Source organism: Hyla sarda, chromosome 1 (genome assembly GCF_029499605.1).
Source record: "Hyla sarda isolate aHylSar1 chromosome 1, aHylSar1.hap1, whole genome shotgun sequence".
Taxonomy (NCBI): Eukaryota; Metazoa; Chordata; class Amphibia; order Anura; family Hylidae; genus Hyla; species Hyla sarda.
In genome coordinates, this window is record NC_079189.1 from 263,280,899 (window position 1) to 263,296,696 (window position 15,798).

Genomic DNA, 15,798 nt, shown 5'->3' on the forward strand with positions numbered 1-15,798 from the left:
TCATACATGTTTTTGCCACAACTCCCCCACTGCCAGTCACATTTATTTTATTTTATCAAAATATTTAAGAATCATGTCTAATTTTCACCAGCACATGTACAATATGTATTACTAGCTGAGTACTCTGCATTGCCTGGTCTTCCTACCTAAACCTAAAAGCAACAATGACGCTCTTGTCCTCATATCCTAACCTCATTTACCACTCTCCTTACTGCTGGGGTTACACACTGTAAAAAACCTAAGTGCAAGCTATACTACCTCTTAGGTAACACGATCAGGAGATGTACCAGAAGTCCCATAGACTTGCATGGGACTTCTGACAAAATACCCCACTCATGCATAGGGGGTGGGTTAGGGTTGATTTAACTCTACTATATTTTAAGTTGACATAAAATTAACGTGTGTACATAGTCATCAAAATCCCTCCAGAAATGTTTAAGTTATGCTGAAAAATACACACATACATATAAACGTACAGATATATATATATATATGTCTATTTATTTATATTTACACATATGCAAATACTCTAATCTGAGATCTAGTGATTCACACATATATTAACAATTTATTTATGTACATATGATACAAGTTACAGTATTTCATGCAGGTTTCCATTATTATATTAGCAACCACATAGTGGCAATTAAATGTACGAATGAATATAAGTAAATTCTACTCATTCATTTAAAAACGTAAGTCTCTTACCTGTATTACAGATGTTAAATTAATATTTAAAAGAACATTTAATGCAAAAGTAAAAACAAAAGTGGCAAAAACCAGAATGCCTCCACTGTGTTCCAAAATTTACAAATAGGCAAAACAAGTTATTGACTGCGATATGCTTAAAAGATTACAAAAAAGTCACTGCCTTGGGTTTTTGTTCATGCTAGCATCATAGCTTCTGTTTATAATGAAACTATTCCTGAGCCATAACAAAAAGCAGCAAACATAGACAAATCCCATTTACTTTCTTAAGGTCCATCGGGGTTCTGGTATTTTTGACTGCAAGAATTACTCTGCAGACAGTGATATTCTTTTCATCAAAATTACCAAAAAAAAAGGACCAAATTTGAAGCTTGTATTTTAACACCAACAAAAAAAATTCTCTTATGAACATACCACATTCAATGTAGTTTGGTACTTTTTCCAAACATCTATTGTAGCCTGAAAGTAGACGCAGTATCAGTTGTCTCCTAAAGGAGGAAATGCCATAGATATGCTACTATTATGCCTTAGTGCTTTATAAAAATGATTCAACATAAGAAAATTAGCAGGTAACTGTGCATTATGGGACCATTCTGTGCATGTAGCATTGCCTGCCTTAATGACTTCCAAGAGACAGCTATGCATTTAGTCTTTAGTGGCATCCACAACTACTGGCAACCATATCATCATACTGCTTTAAAACAACATTTTCATCATCATCAAAGTAAAGCAAGTTTATAGAGAAAAGTTTGTCAGGGACACAGCATGGGCTGTTCACACCTTGTGTCAACTTGAGGGCATTAATTATAGATTGCACTGTGGCATGATTGGTGGGTCTCATATTCTGACCTAGAGGGAATGGGCACGATCCTTTGCAATGGTATGCATTATAGCCTCTTGGAGAGATAATCCACCCAGACCAGCCAATTTCTTCAAAGTCAACATAAAGTGGGTGCCTTTGACAGGGCAAGTGTCCATCCTCTTGCAATGCTCTTGTCATTCTTGTTCTGTTTGGTGCTGGTATATAAGGTTCATTGGGTACTACCAATGGAAGGCCATCTGTACAAAATGATTGAAGAAAAATATTTAGTTTAAAATTGTTAACACAAGAGTAATAATTGCTAGGATAAGGTAAGTATATGAAACAATTTATTTAATGGCTCTGCCTTTTTTTTTTTTTTTTTTTTTTTTACATTTTCTACCAATCATCAAAACATCACATGCTCAAAATTCAAAAACTCTGTTTCACTAAAGTTCAAATTGAACAGGATTCAATACACAACATTTAAAGGTAGCCTTTCCTATTCTTTTATTTTGAAATCAAAATATTGATCAAGCTAATGTTCAAATGTCCTATTTATGTTTTTAACTTTATGAGAGTCTATTCAGACTGTTGTTTACCATAATTTCAAAATAGTAAGATGGGCCCTGATTTATCAAACTGTGTGAGAGAAAAAATAGTGATTTTCCCCCAGCAACCAATCACAGTTCAGCTAACAAGCTCTGGTAAAGTGAAAGTTGAGCTGTGATTGGTTGCTGTGGGAAATTCTCATAGCTTGATAAATCTGGGCCATGGTGTCTATCTTACCTGGCTGGTTGCTAATGGGCACAACTCCTCTTCTCCCATCATCAGTAAAAAGAACAAGCATTGGTTGCTTGCTTTCATGATGATCTTTTCCTGAGGCAAAGCGAATTATATTGGTATCAGCTTGGCCTCCTCCAAGATTCCTCACTGTCACAAGAATACCATGATTGTGGCTTTCTTCAGTCCAGGCACGAACCTGTCAGATAAAAATATTAATAATGTTCATAATGCATTAGTAATCTTATTACTAAAGTGTAGTGTTCTTTCTGTTTTTTACACTTAGGCTAGGTTCAGACTGTGAAATCTCCAGATGGAAAATTTCCACCCAGAGTTTCAGAGTGCGGGCATCGCCAACTGAATCAGACGGCGCTAGGACCGCGCGGACATGGCAGTCCCCAATAGACTGCAATGTGTTACGCAGGGATTTCCGCCTGAAGAATGAGCAATGTCATTCTTCAGGTGGATATTTTAAAGTATATTTTCCGTTCAGAATTTTTTAAGCGGAATTTGTGAAGTGTGAATTTGTGAACGGAAAACCCATTCACTAGCTTGTGCATTTTAGCAAGCAGAATTTCTGCCTGAAATTTCAAAGCAGAATTGCAGACAGAAATTCCGTAATCTGAATCTTGCTTAATACATTTAAATTTTTTTATATGAGGTACAAGGGACTTTAAAGATATAATAAAAATAATCAATGAAAATTAACAAAACAATGCTTTTGCTTATGAAATAAATATTAACCAGTCTGGGATGTAAAGCTACATATTTACATAAAATGTCCAGAAACAAAGAGTATCGGGCACTACCTGCTAAGTATGTGAACACGTGATGATAATCTCTAGCTGGGTACGGTTCCTTTAAGAAGTATATAGCCAGGGTCCAGGTGTTAACATGTCAAATACACAGGTATGGAATATACAGAGATAAGTCCAAAGCACGGAGCACTCGCCCAATATGCTGTTCAAAACTTCTTTATTCGTTCGACAGAACAAGAACGGGATACAGTGCAGGGAGGCAGGTGGTGAGACGCGGTGGTGGCTAGTGGCGACGGGCCGTTATCGGGCCAAAGCACTTTATCAGGCCTGACGAAGCGCTTCGGCGCGATAATGGCCCGTCGCCACTAGCTACCCCTGTGTCTCACCACCTGCCTCCCTGCACTGTATCCCATTATTGTTCTGTCGAACGAATAAAGAAGTTTTGTACAGCATATTGGGTGAGTGCTCTGTGCTTTGGACTTCTCTGTATATTATATATTTACATACATTGCAAAAAAATTAAAAATAAATTACAAGAATACTTACTGCTTGTGTGATTGAAAACACTTCCCATCCTGAAGAATGGATAGGGACAAGCTTTGATGACAACAGCTTTCTTCCTTGTGGCAGCTGCATTTTGTTTTTATCCAGAACCAGGTATACACTTATCTGTGACAGAAAAATACAGTTAGTAAAACTTTAGCGCCAGACTGTGAGCAAAGTAACCATGGCTTAATGTATTAAAACCACTATACTAGTTAATGATCTAGCAACATATTATATATAATAATATGTTATAACATATTTTTACATACTGTTTTTAATTTCTAATTTCAGGACCTCACCTGGCAGAAATGATGCCTTTTAAAATAAGCTTGCTCTGTAGGTCTTGGCTTGAGTTTGAAAAGATGCAACTCGGCTGTCAAAATCTTCTCATTCTTGGTTACAGTTGAGAGGTTGAACAAAAAGTACATATGGTCACTGTGAACTGAGGAATTATGAGTGATTAGCTAATAGAATTGTAATAATTTACATAGCTTTATTTCAAAATCAATCGTTAAAATCAATCGTTTTAATATCATCATTAGCATCATAATCATCCTAAGCATTCTAAAGCTTATTTTAATATGTAATATTAGGAAGCCAGTATGATTGTATAGTATCAAAAAAAGATAAATATAGTTAACAACCTTTATAAATAACACAACAAATGAATGCATTACCTTTGTCAAAGAAACTTCTGACTGTGTTCCCCTCCAAAAGATCTGGGTCCTTGGTGACACCATCTGCATCAGCCACAGTGTTGTACAGGTCAATCATGTACTGGGGTGGTTGTTTGACATGATGAAGAGAATGTGGTGGATCTTCAATGCCAAAAACTTTTAACAGCCTCTTCAGAGCTTCAGATCTTACATGCTCGGGGTCATCTGTGTTCACTGTAGTTTCAGTAGGCCTTGAGGTACATCCTTGCAGGAAAATAACCATTATCAGTAAACCCAACATCTTTGCATGGACCATGTCTTCAGGTTGCTGCTCTCTTGGACCTCTTGCAGTTGAAATGTCCACTGTTTGTCCTGTGCCACAATTTATAACAATGCTACAAGACAGCTGTACCTTAAGCTCTACACCAAGATGGAATTAAGTCAAGTATGCAAAACAGCAATCAGTAAATGTAAAGAAAGCTAATTGCAGTGCTAACAAGGTGTGAAACAAGACTAGCAATGCCCTGTTAGCAATTATCCTACAGTACACAATTTATGTGAAACTGGAAGCTGTTGTCCTGTGTACATTCTTTATTTTAAAGGAAAATCAAGGAGGCTTGTATAAGAAGAACAAGCAAGGATTTAAACACCTGGAGAGGATTGGTTTGTTTATCATTTTTCTGGACTAAATGTGAAATTATTCCATTGTATCAGGCTGAATGGGGACAGTTTGCTCACAGCAGGAAACTAACTTCCTTCTAATGAATTTATTAATGGGGGGCAAACAGAAGAACATTGACTTTCATGCATTAAACTCTGCTAAGTAAATAGTTGATACACCTAAGATGGCCTGACTCTAAAGAAGAGCAGATATCCTATTTGCCATAATAGCATGCCATTCAAGATATATACTGTAATCTGTTCATTTTAGTTGGAACAATTAATTAGACACATCTACAAAGAGAAAAACATTCAGTTGAGAAAACACAAATACAAGAATATCCTTTTTGTGTTAATAAATTAGATATGTTATGTCTAATGGCCACCTAATGCTTACATGGGCAAAATAGACAGGTGCTCTGGCACCAGGGAGTGGCAGCAGGGAGTTTATTAATATTTGTTTTTACTTTTCAAACATTATTTAGAATTGATTATTTTATATCTATTATATGTAGAATGGGTGGGTTTAGGTCCTTTATTAGCTAGTCTTTTGGCTACAATCAGAGATTAGAATGGATTTTATTAAACACATAATAGTAATCATTTAGACCAGTCTGATGATATCACTCCTCTATAATTTACATTTCTACAATCCTGATGTGTATTTGACTCCTGTACAGACAACACAAGGGCTAGATTGCACTCAACATTAATATAAGTATTAATAATTTATATCACCTTCAGTTTATGATTGATTAGATCAAATACACAAATCTAAAACATTTGATCTCAATTTTAACCTTTCATTGCACATTTTGCTGGTGCCTTGCCAAGTCAGTAATAGTGTAAATAAATTGTAGGGCAACGTATACTAGGTTGATTGTGCTTCTATCTTCTCTTTAGATCAAGCTTACCAGTTCAATTAAATCTAAAAAGATGCAAAATCTATTCTATCCCCACTGGGGAGTAGGACACAGATATGATACTTCAGAAGTTAATGGGAATGTATTTGGCATATGTTTAATCCATAGGAAACTAATGGCTTTAAAAACAAAAAAACACATTCTTAGAGGCAGCAGCATTGTTATTTTGGAAGAGCTGTTGTTTTAGATTAAAAAAAAAAAATGAAATCATAACTGCATATTGGCAGTCATTCCGGGGATAAATTGGAGCTCCAGCAGTAAAGCATATTATCAATGGCCAAGTATTATAGGAAACCAGCTCCAAACTGGACATTCATTTTAATCATTGGTATGTATTCAAAAAATACAGGACTATTTACATAAACAGTAAGCAAGTAATATACACATGAATATAGACTAAAATAAAGGAAATGTAAGAAACTACAGGCTAAATACAGGTATACAGGACATAAAACAACAGAGTAGAACAATTCTGAAGGAGCATGACATAGAAACAACCACATTACACTGGCCTTTGATTTTATGTTTATAGTAGTGTATTCACTGTACTCATTTGAATCACATTTGCATTATTAACAAACTTTAAAGATCAAAGCAAGAATATCAAGATTGAAAACAGTTTTTTTCTGTATATGTTCTCAGTCCACGCTTTCTTTAAATCATCATGCTATTTTAAATGTAAATCAACAGGGTGTAGGCCTACTGATTTGAATGAACATAGTATGGATCAAAGCATTGTTATCCATTCAAGATTCTTGTTTACTGGTTCCCCAGTAGACAGGATTTTACAGTAGGGAAGGCAAACTGATTTCAGACTCCTCCTTCACTATATAGTTCTCTTTATGTATGACATAGTCATACTTCACAACATAGATAAACATTTATCACCCATTAACAATACTTAAATTAGATGCTCACTTGGGCTTTATTGGGTGATGAAACAAAGGTAACATCAGCAATTTAAACAAAATCATCAGTGAAAAATACAAACCAGAAGAGCTAAAATCATCAATGGAAAATCAATTTATTTGAAACATTAAATACTAAAAAAGAATGATAAGCTCTGATAAGAATCACTTAAATGGAAGCTGAGCTGCAGTAACCCATCTTGGCTGCTACACAATGGAAGGAACTTTCTGCTGTTTCACTGTGTATGTCTGTTCTGCAGCTTTGGCAAAAAGCTGATTGGTGAGGGTGCCATGTGTAGGCACCACACCAATATGATTGATTGATAACCTATTTGAGAATAGTTCATTAATAAATGTTGCCCCAAAAAAAAAACTATTAAGTATTGTCTTTGTATTGACTTTTTCTGTAATAAATGTTTCTATGTTGTGACATATGACTGGAGGGTTGGTTTCGTCGGATAGAATTTTTAGCAGGCATTCCCTATTGAATTTTTATTTATAATCTATATTTATAATGTAGTAACACAATTCCAAGGTTTACTTTTACATTTACAGAGCCCTTTTTTTTATATACAGTGCATATTACCCAAATTATTGGTTTAATGTTTTGACCAACAGGCTGATCGCTGGTTACTCCTTTGATTAATGTTTTTTTCCTCCTTGCCTTAAAAGATCCATCATGTTTTTGTTTTTTCATATGGGTGCTTATTTTTTTTTCGGGACAGGTTGCATATTTTATTTGTACTTTTTCAATTTACCATATAATGTGTAAAAAAAATCTTTTGCCATTTTTTGCTCACTGCACGTGAAAACATTTTATTTTATTTTCGTTTGGCATGTGACAACACCAAATGTAGTTTACATTTATTTAAACACAGGAAAAGGGATGTGATTTTAACTTTTATTATGGGTGGAATTTTTTTATATTTCATAAATGTATTTTTAGTTTGTGTGACACTTTATTCGTCTCCCTAGAGAATTTCAACAATGTTTTTTTTTTAAATGCTTTTACAGTACACCACAAAACTATTGTGTTGCAGTGCACATGCTGGTCACTGCTGGCTTGTCAGCTATAGATAGCAACCACCACCCACCAGCTCAGGAGCTATGTCTGCTCCATAATTCCCCACCTGGCCCGATGGCTAACATGTTCATCATATGTCTGGGAGGTCTTAATATTAATTTTAGGAGACTACTATATTCTCCGGTTGTGTAGCAGAATAAGCCTCTGTCTCAGGATGCTTTAAAACTTTTAACAATGTGGAGTGGCCATTCTTGTGGGCCATATTACCAACATTCGGATTTGGCAAAATTTCATTTGGAAGATTAAATTGTTGTATGCTAGCTCTATTGCTCATCTGAGTATTAATGACCCTCTTTCACATCCATTTTAGAGCTATTCAGCCAACCTCTGACTGAGGCAGGACACCCCTGCGGGAAACTTCCTGTAGGGAGGATGTGTTACAGGAACAAAGAAGAAGTAGTGACAAGTGGGGACTGGGAGGTATGACTTTGTTTTTATTTTTATAGTGCCCCAGTCATATATTCATTTTTCGTCAACCCCATACAACCCCGTTAATTTGGGAAACAATTGTGTCTTGTGAGACTTCTTACTGTAAGAAAATGAGTTACCTAGCTGACATTTGGCATGGTACTGGCTTAGAAGATAGATTTTAGTTAATGATTGTGGGAAGCATTTTTTCTAACTTATTGTTTTGCTCTTTTATATTTTCCCCCTCTCTACTTTTAATTTTGGGTTAGTTTTCAGAGAGAGGGACATTTTGCGTGATACTCTTAAATAGGTTTATATGTTTTCTTTATGATATATTATTGTACATTTTTGTGTGAAATACATATTAATTAAAAAAAGACTCCCTTTATAATTAGGAGCACCATTTAACAAAATAAAGGTGCTGTTTACAGTGCCTATATTTTGTCAGTTTATTGACTGTACCCTTCATTCACCCCAACAATGTAAAAAGGTTATGATCAGTTTCATAAATCAAGGATCAGCACTCCCGTCCATGCAATATCCATTCTAAGGGTACGTTTACATGGGCGGATTATCTGCCACTGAAGGACCACTGTATGCTGCCTTTACAGGTGCCTGCTCGGAGTGGCAATACGCTGCTACAAGCAGACACACTGAAGCAATATGCGAGTTGCTGCGCATGCATGGTGTACTCGCATACATCGCGGCCACTCCCCCTGCTCTATGAGCTGGGCCGAGAGCTGCCACTATGTGCGAGTATACTGCGCATGTACGAGGCAAATCGCAGATTGCAGTGTGTCTGCTCGTAGCGGCGTATTGCCTCTCCGAGCAGGCACCTGTAAAGGCAGCATACAGCGGTCCTTCAGCGGCGTATCTGCAGTGTATTATGTGCTGGGATCTGCTCATGTGAACGTACCCTAAAGGTGAGTACACAGCTGTGAAAATATGCTGTAAATCCAATTGTCAATATTTATGTGTTTATATTCAGATTATATGGCTGGGTTATTACAATAGAGTAGGTCAAATGTGAGGCATACTAGAGAATTTTAAAATCTGTATGGATTTTTTCCACAATATGTAGAAGAGAATTTTCTCTTAATTTACATGCATTTTACTGTATTGTTCTGCACATTTCTGGTAAGGAACCTGCACAATTGTTTTTTAAATGTTCCACTTGTTAACATGGTCTAATGATGGAAATTACTCATCTCAGCTCTTAATCCTTTTAACACCCCAATCATCAATACTGATGGTAGTGTCATCCAAAATGGGAAGGATTCCTTTGAGATAACATAGTGATGTGATTACCTGGATTTTCATAAGTGAATAGACAGCTGGGGCCATCAGATAAAACTCAAGTGCTGTCTTGTCATACTGCATTATAATTACATATCCTAATATGTAATTGTTAAATATGATTATAAATAAAAATCCTGAAAATCAATATAAATAGGATTTTTTTTTTTTTTTTTTTTATTGACAGCTACAGTATAAACATTTTTCTATAGCCAGCAATGTTCTCTGTTCGGATTCTGGCAAAAGATTGAGAAAGATCAGAATTTCAGCAGTAATGTGCACTGTGCAGCAGAATGCCATTGTTAGCAATAGGATTCTTTTGCATCAGAATGTCTGAGCTGTCTAAGTGCTCTCTGATGACACGTGTCTCGAGAACCGCCCAGTTTAGAAGCAAATCCCCAAATCTTCTAAACTGGGCATTTCCAGAGACACGTGTCATCAGAGAGCACTTTGACAGAAAAGAACAACCTTAACTTCAGAAGCTCATAAGTACTGAAAGGATTAAGATTTTTTAATAGAAGTCATTTACAAATCTGTTTAACTTTCTGGAGCCAGTTCATATATATATATATAAAAAGTTTTTTCCTGGATAACCCCATTAATTTCTATGTAGAATTATGCTCGGAAATTCTGTAGTCTGAACCTAGCCTAAAAGTAGGAGACTTTTTGCTCTCATTCGAATATATATATATATATATATACACATACTAGCCGAGTACCTGGCGTTGCCCAGTTTTTCCTTCCTAATCCTTGTTGTGGAGGAAAATCAACAGAGGAAGCTTTTGACTTCATATTCCGTCCTCATATATTGTTGTCATATCCCAACCCCATATCCCGTCCTCCTATCCCAACCTCCTATCCCGCCCTCCTATCCTCACCTCCTATCCCGACCTCCTATCCCGACCCGTAATATGTGTACCAGGTATTGAAATATCTACAGCCGTACGGAAGTTATGTGGGAACATACATTTCCCATTGATTTGCATGGGACTTTAAACAAAAACCCTGACCCTCACAAATGGGAGTAGTTAAGGGTTAAATTAACTATCCTATATTTTAATTGGACATATAAGTAACATGTTACCAAGTATTATCGAAATATCTCCAGCCGCTTGGAAGTTATGCAAATATTTCCCATAGACTTGTATGGGACATTAAACAAAAACCCCGACCCTGGCAAATGGGGGCGAGTAAGGGTTAAATTACCTATCCTTTGTTGTTGACATATAGGTAACATGTGTGCCAAGTTTCATGTTAACACACAGTCATGGCCGTAAATGTTGGCACCCCTGAATTTTTTTTCATTTGGCACAGAAAAGGATTGCAGTAACACATGTTTTGCTATACACATGATTATTCCCTTTGTGTGTATTGGAACTAAACCAAAAAAGGGAGGAAAAAAATAAAATTGGACATAATGTCACACCAAAGTCAAAAAATGGGCTGGACAAAATCATTGGCACCCTTAAAGGGGTACTCCGCCCCTGGCATCTTATCCCCTATCCAAAGGATAGGGGATAGGATGTTAGATTGCCGCGGTCCCGCTGCTGGGGACCCCGGGAATCGCCACTTCGGCACCCTGCCATTATTACTGCGCAGAGCGAGTTCGCTCTGTGCGTAATGACGGGCGATACAGGGGCCGGAGCAGCGTGACGTTATGGCTCCGCCCCTCATGACATCACTGCCCGTCCCCTTAATGCATGTTTATGGCAGGGCGCGTGACGACCGCCACGCCCCCTTCCCATAGACTTGTATTGACGGGGGCGGGCCGTGACGTCACGAGGGGTGGAGCCGTGACATAACGATGCTCCGGCCCCTGTATTGCCTGTCATTAAGTGCAGAGCGATCTCGCTCTGCGCAGTAATGATAGCGGGGTGCTGCAGCAGCGATCCCCGGGGTCCCCAGCAGCGGGACCCCGGCGATCTGACATATTATCCACTATCCTTTGGATAGGGGATAAGATGTCGTGGGGCGGAGTACCCCTTTAACTTAATATTTGGTTGCACACCCTTTGGAAAAGGTATCTGAAATCAGTCGCTTCCTATAACCATCAATAATCTTCTTACACCTCTCAGCTGGAATGTTGGACGACTCTTCCTTTGAAAACTGCTCCAGGTCTCTCTTATTGGAAGGGCGCCTTTTCACAACAGCAATTTTAAGATCTCTCCACAGGTGTCCAATGGGATTTAGATCAGGTCTCATTGCTGTCCACTTCAGAACTTTCCAGCGCTTTGTTGCCATCCATTTCTGGGTACTTTTTTACATATGTTTGGGGTCATTGTCCTGCTGGAAGACCCAAGATCTCGGACGCAAACCCAGCTCTCTGACACTGGGCTGTACAGTGTGACCCAAAATCTGTTGGTAATCCTCAGATTTGATGATGCCTTGCACACATTCAAGGCATCCAGTGCCAGAGGCAGCAAAACAATTTCACTGTAGGTACTGTGTTCTTTTCTTTGTAGGCCTCATTCAGTTTTTGGTAAACAGTAGAATGATGTACTTTACCAAAAAGCTCTATCCTGGTCTCATCTGTCCACAAGACGTCCACTATGTCAGCAGTGGGGTCCTCCTGGGTTTCCTGCCATAGTGTTTAATTTAATTTAAATGTCGATGGATAGTTTCCGCTGACACTGATGCTCCCTGAGCCTGCAGGACAGCTTAGAACTTGTTTGGGGCTGCTTATCCACCATTCGGACTATCCTGCATTGACCCCTTTCATCAATTTTTCTCTTCCGTCCATGCCCAGGGAGATTAGCTACAGTGCCATGGGTTGCAAACTTCATGATAATGTTGAGCGCTGTGGACAATGGCAAATCTAAATATCTGGAGATGGACTTGTAACTTTGAGATTGTTGATATTTTTTACTATTTTGGTTCTCAAGTCCTCAGACAGTTCTCTTCTCCTCTTTCTGTTGTCCATGCTTAGTGTGGCACACACAGACACACAATGCAAAGACTAAGTGAACTTCTTTTTATCTTCTTTCAGGTGTGATTTTTTTTGTTATTGCCCACACCTGTTACTTGCCCCAGGTGAGTTTAAACTAGCATCACATGCTTGAAACAATATTTTTCCACAATTTTGAAAGAGTGCCAATAGTTTTGTCCAGACCATTTTTGGAATATGGTGTGACATTATGTCCAATTTGTTTTTTTCCCTCCCTTTTTTTGTTTAGTTCCAATACACACAATTTCAGGGGTTCCAACATTTACGGCCATGAATATATATATATATATATATATATATATATATATATATTTTTATATATATATATATATATATATATATATATATATATATATATCTATATATCTATATATATATATCTCATGTCCAGGTATGCTGGAAGTTGTAGTTATGCAACATCTGCAGGGCCACAGTTGGGAGACAGGTCTCCCAACTGTGGCCTTCGAGATTTTGCAAAACTACAACACTCCCAGCATGCCCGGATTGTCTGGGCATGCTGGGAGTTTTAGTTTTGTAGCATCAGCTTTTTTGGTGTGTGACTAGAGAGTACTCTGTTTGCAGACTGCTCTGAGTTTTTTTCTTGTCAGCACTTTTTTGGAGTACAGATGTTTTTTTTTTTTTGCCCTCTCTTTGGGGATGTTTGCGGTCCAGTCACACAGAGCAGAACAGTCGCTGGTGTCATAGATCGCAAATGCCCGCAAAAAGCGCAAAAAAATAAAAACCTGCACAAAAAAGTGCTGATCAGTAATAATTCGCTGATCAGCAATCAGGGCAATCTGCACTTGCGGTATGGTCCGACCACACAGCGCAGAACAGTCACTGGTGGCACAAACCCCAAATGCCCCACAAAGAAGTGTGAACCACCCCGCCCCCCCCAAAAAAAAACTGCTCTGCAAAAAAAAGCCTATAGTAAACAAATAATTGCACTACATTACACTACACACTGATATTAAGTGAAAACACTGCACATTTACACACTTACGCCCCCCCCCCCCCCCTTCCCCCTATAAAATATAAACTTAGCGAAGGCTTTTTTTGGTGAAAGAGGCATACGACATGCGCTTGCCTCAAACACTGAGACCCCCATTGAGAAGAGGAAGACCCCACATTCCATCCTTCTACCCCTCGTCATCATCAAGTTATGATGAGCCCCCTAGAAGTCGCTGTCACAGGGGGATGCCATTAGAGGCCCCCCATACTAGGGACCCTGTCCCCCGTAAATTTTCTTGTCCCCCTTTCAGGTGATGCCGTCTGGACCCCAGTTCTGGACGGTTATGAGTCACCCAGAAATCCAAATTGACCCCACACTCCTCACAGAAATGGACTATAAGTGTTTTTTTCAGTGAGGACTTTGTCAGTTTGATGGCAGTTCAAACAGACTTTCACGCCCAACAGTTTGCGGCCCAGCACCTTGATGCTTTTTTGGCTAGGCCCGATAGATGGGCCCCCATCAATGCAGCCGAGATGAGAACATATTGTGGCCTCTTTATCTTAGTAAATCCAGCGGCTTCATGACTATCCTTGCGCTGCTCACAGGAATATACACCACTTATAGAGGAGTTGTTTATTTCTGTGACTTTAGGTGTCACAAGTCGGCCCTAAAGGCAAATTAGAGGAGGACACACCCCCTGCCCATCCTCTCCATGCGAGACTCTCACAAACCCGGCAACTATCAGCTGCCCCATGCAAATCTCTAATTCAGGCCTCAAATGCGCATGGAGCTCCTTCACTCCGGAGCCCTGTCGTATTTCCAGGCAACAGTTTAGGACCACATATGGGGTATTTCCGTTGTCGGGAGAAATTGTATTACAAATTATTGGGGGCTCTTTCTCCTTTTACCACTTGTGAAAATTAAAAAAAATTGGGGCTACAGCAGCATGTTAAAATGTATTTATTTATTATTATTATCATGCTGGTGTTGTCCCATATTTTTCATTTTCACTAGAGGTAAAAGGAAAAAAAGACAACCAAAATAAGTAACGCAATTTCTCCTGACTACAGAAATACCCCATTTGTGGATGTAAAGCGATCTGCTGGCACACAACATAGCTCAGGAGTGGGACAGCACCATGTACATTGAAGGCCTAAATTGGTGATTTGCACAGGGGTAGCTGATAGTTGCAGAGATTCTGACATAATAGCTTAAAAAAAAAAAAATACATGTGACCCTATTTTGAAAACTACACTCCTCAAGGAAGATAACAATGGGTGCAGTAAGCATTTGGACACCTCAGGTGTATGATAATTTTTTTTGGAACAGTGGGCCGTAAATATGTAAAATTATATCTTTTATTTTCACTGTTCCAAATGTAAATGGGGTGTAAATATTTACTACATCCCTTGCTATGGTCACATAAAAAAATATGGCCTCCAACATCCATTACAGTCAAATTCTCTCTCCAAAAGCCCAATGGTGTGCATTCACCTCTGACCCCTGCTGTGCTCCCACAGAGCACTTATGTCCACATATGTGATATTTCCGAGCTCGGGAGAAATTGGGTTACAAATGTTGGGGCCCTTTTTCTCAATTTACCCCTTGTAAAAATGAAAAGTTTGTGGCTACATTAACATGTTAGAGTAAAAAATGAAATTTTTAATTTTTACAGCCCACTGTTACAAAAATTTGTTTGAGGGGTTTAGTTTCTAAAATGGAGTCACATGTTGGGGATTTTCACTGTCCGAGCGTCATGGAGGCTTTGTAAATGCAACATGGCCCCCAAAAACTTTTGCAGCCAAATTCTCTCTCCAAAAGCCACATGACTCTTCTTCCCTTCTGAGCCCTGCCGTGTGCCTGCTGATCACGTTACGTCCACATATGGGGCAGCTCGTATTCAGGAGAAATTGGGTAACAAATTTTGTGGAGCTTTTTTTCCTTCACCCCTTATGAAAATGAAAAATTAGACATGAATGGAGGGAGGGTGATGTGGCGTGACGTCACGATCACAGCCGCCCCCAACCCAGCTTTCTGAACATAATGTTCAGAACGACGAATGCATGCACGAAGATCGCGGAGTGGTCCCAGCGGCCAGACCTCCGCGATCACGATCATGTCGTACAGTGCGCTCCGGCTGGACATGCCAGCCGTGAGTGCATCTCTTCCTTCATGTCACCAGCAAACGGGCTGGGATTCGCATCGCGGGATGTGACCGCATGCGAGTCTCAGCCCGTCACTCAACTCTGTCCTCTGCCTCTGTTCCTCATCTCCGGCACGTGTGCCCCCGCCTCCTAGGTCACGTGCGCGCCGGAGCTCTGGAATTTAAAGGGCCAGTGCGCACTTAATTAGTCTCCACACCTGTACCTCTGT

The 15,798-nt window shown here is 38.9% G+C and overlaps 1 protein-coding gene and 1 long non-coding RNA gene across 4 annotated transcripts in view; one reads left to right on the plus strand and one right to left on the minus strand.

The window, feature by feature from the left end:
• LOC130368147 (uncharacterized) overlaps positions 1-15,798 on the plus strand; it is a 118,624-nt gene that overhangs the window by 35,312 nt on the left and 67,514 nt on the right. For both annotated transcript variants that reach the window (XR_008892297.1, XR_008892299.1), the window contains exon 2: positions 8,136-8,245. This is a non-coding gene — a long non-coding RNA (uncharacterized LOC130368147). The remainder of the gene's footprint in view (positions 1-8,135; positions 8,246-15,798) is intronic.
• Positions 528-15,798, minus strand: part of LOC130368098 (bone morphogenetic protein 2-like) — a 165,979-nt gene continuing 150,708 nt past the window's right edge. Inside the window, exons 2-6 of one of the 2 annotated variants that reach the window (XM_056571396.1) lie at positions 4,272-4,514; positions 3,894-4,036; positions 3,595-3,717; positions 2,297-2,489; positions 528-1,767 (exon numbers count right to left, since the gene is read on the minus strand). In XM_056571396.1, the coding sequence (XP_056427371.1) occupies positions 1,361-1,767; positions 2,297-2,489; positions 3,595-3,717; positions 3,894-4,036; positions 4,272-4,368 (963 nt within the window). In that variant the 5' untranslated portion in view covers positions 4,369-4,514 and the 3' untranslated portion in view covers positions 528-1,360. Of the gene's footprint in view, positions 1,768-2,296; positions 2,490-3,594; positions 3,718-3,893; positions 4,037-4,271; positions 8,116-15,798 lie in introns of those variants that run through there. The other variant, XM_056571387.1, reaches the window with a different exon arrangement.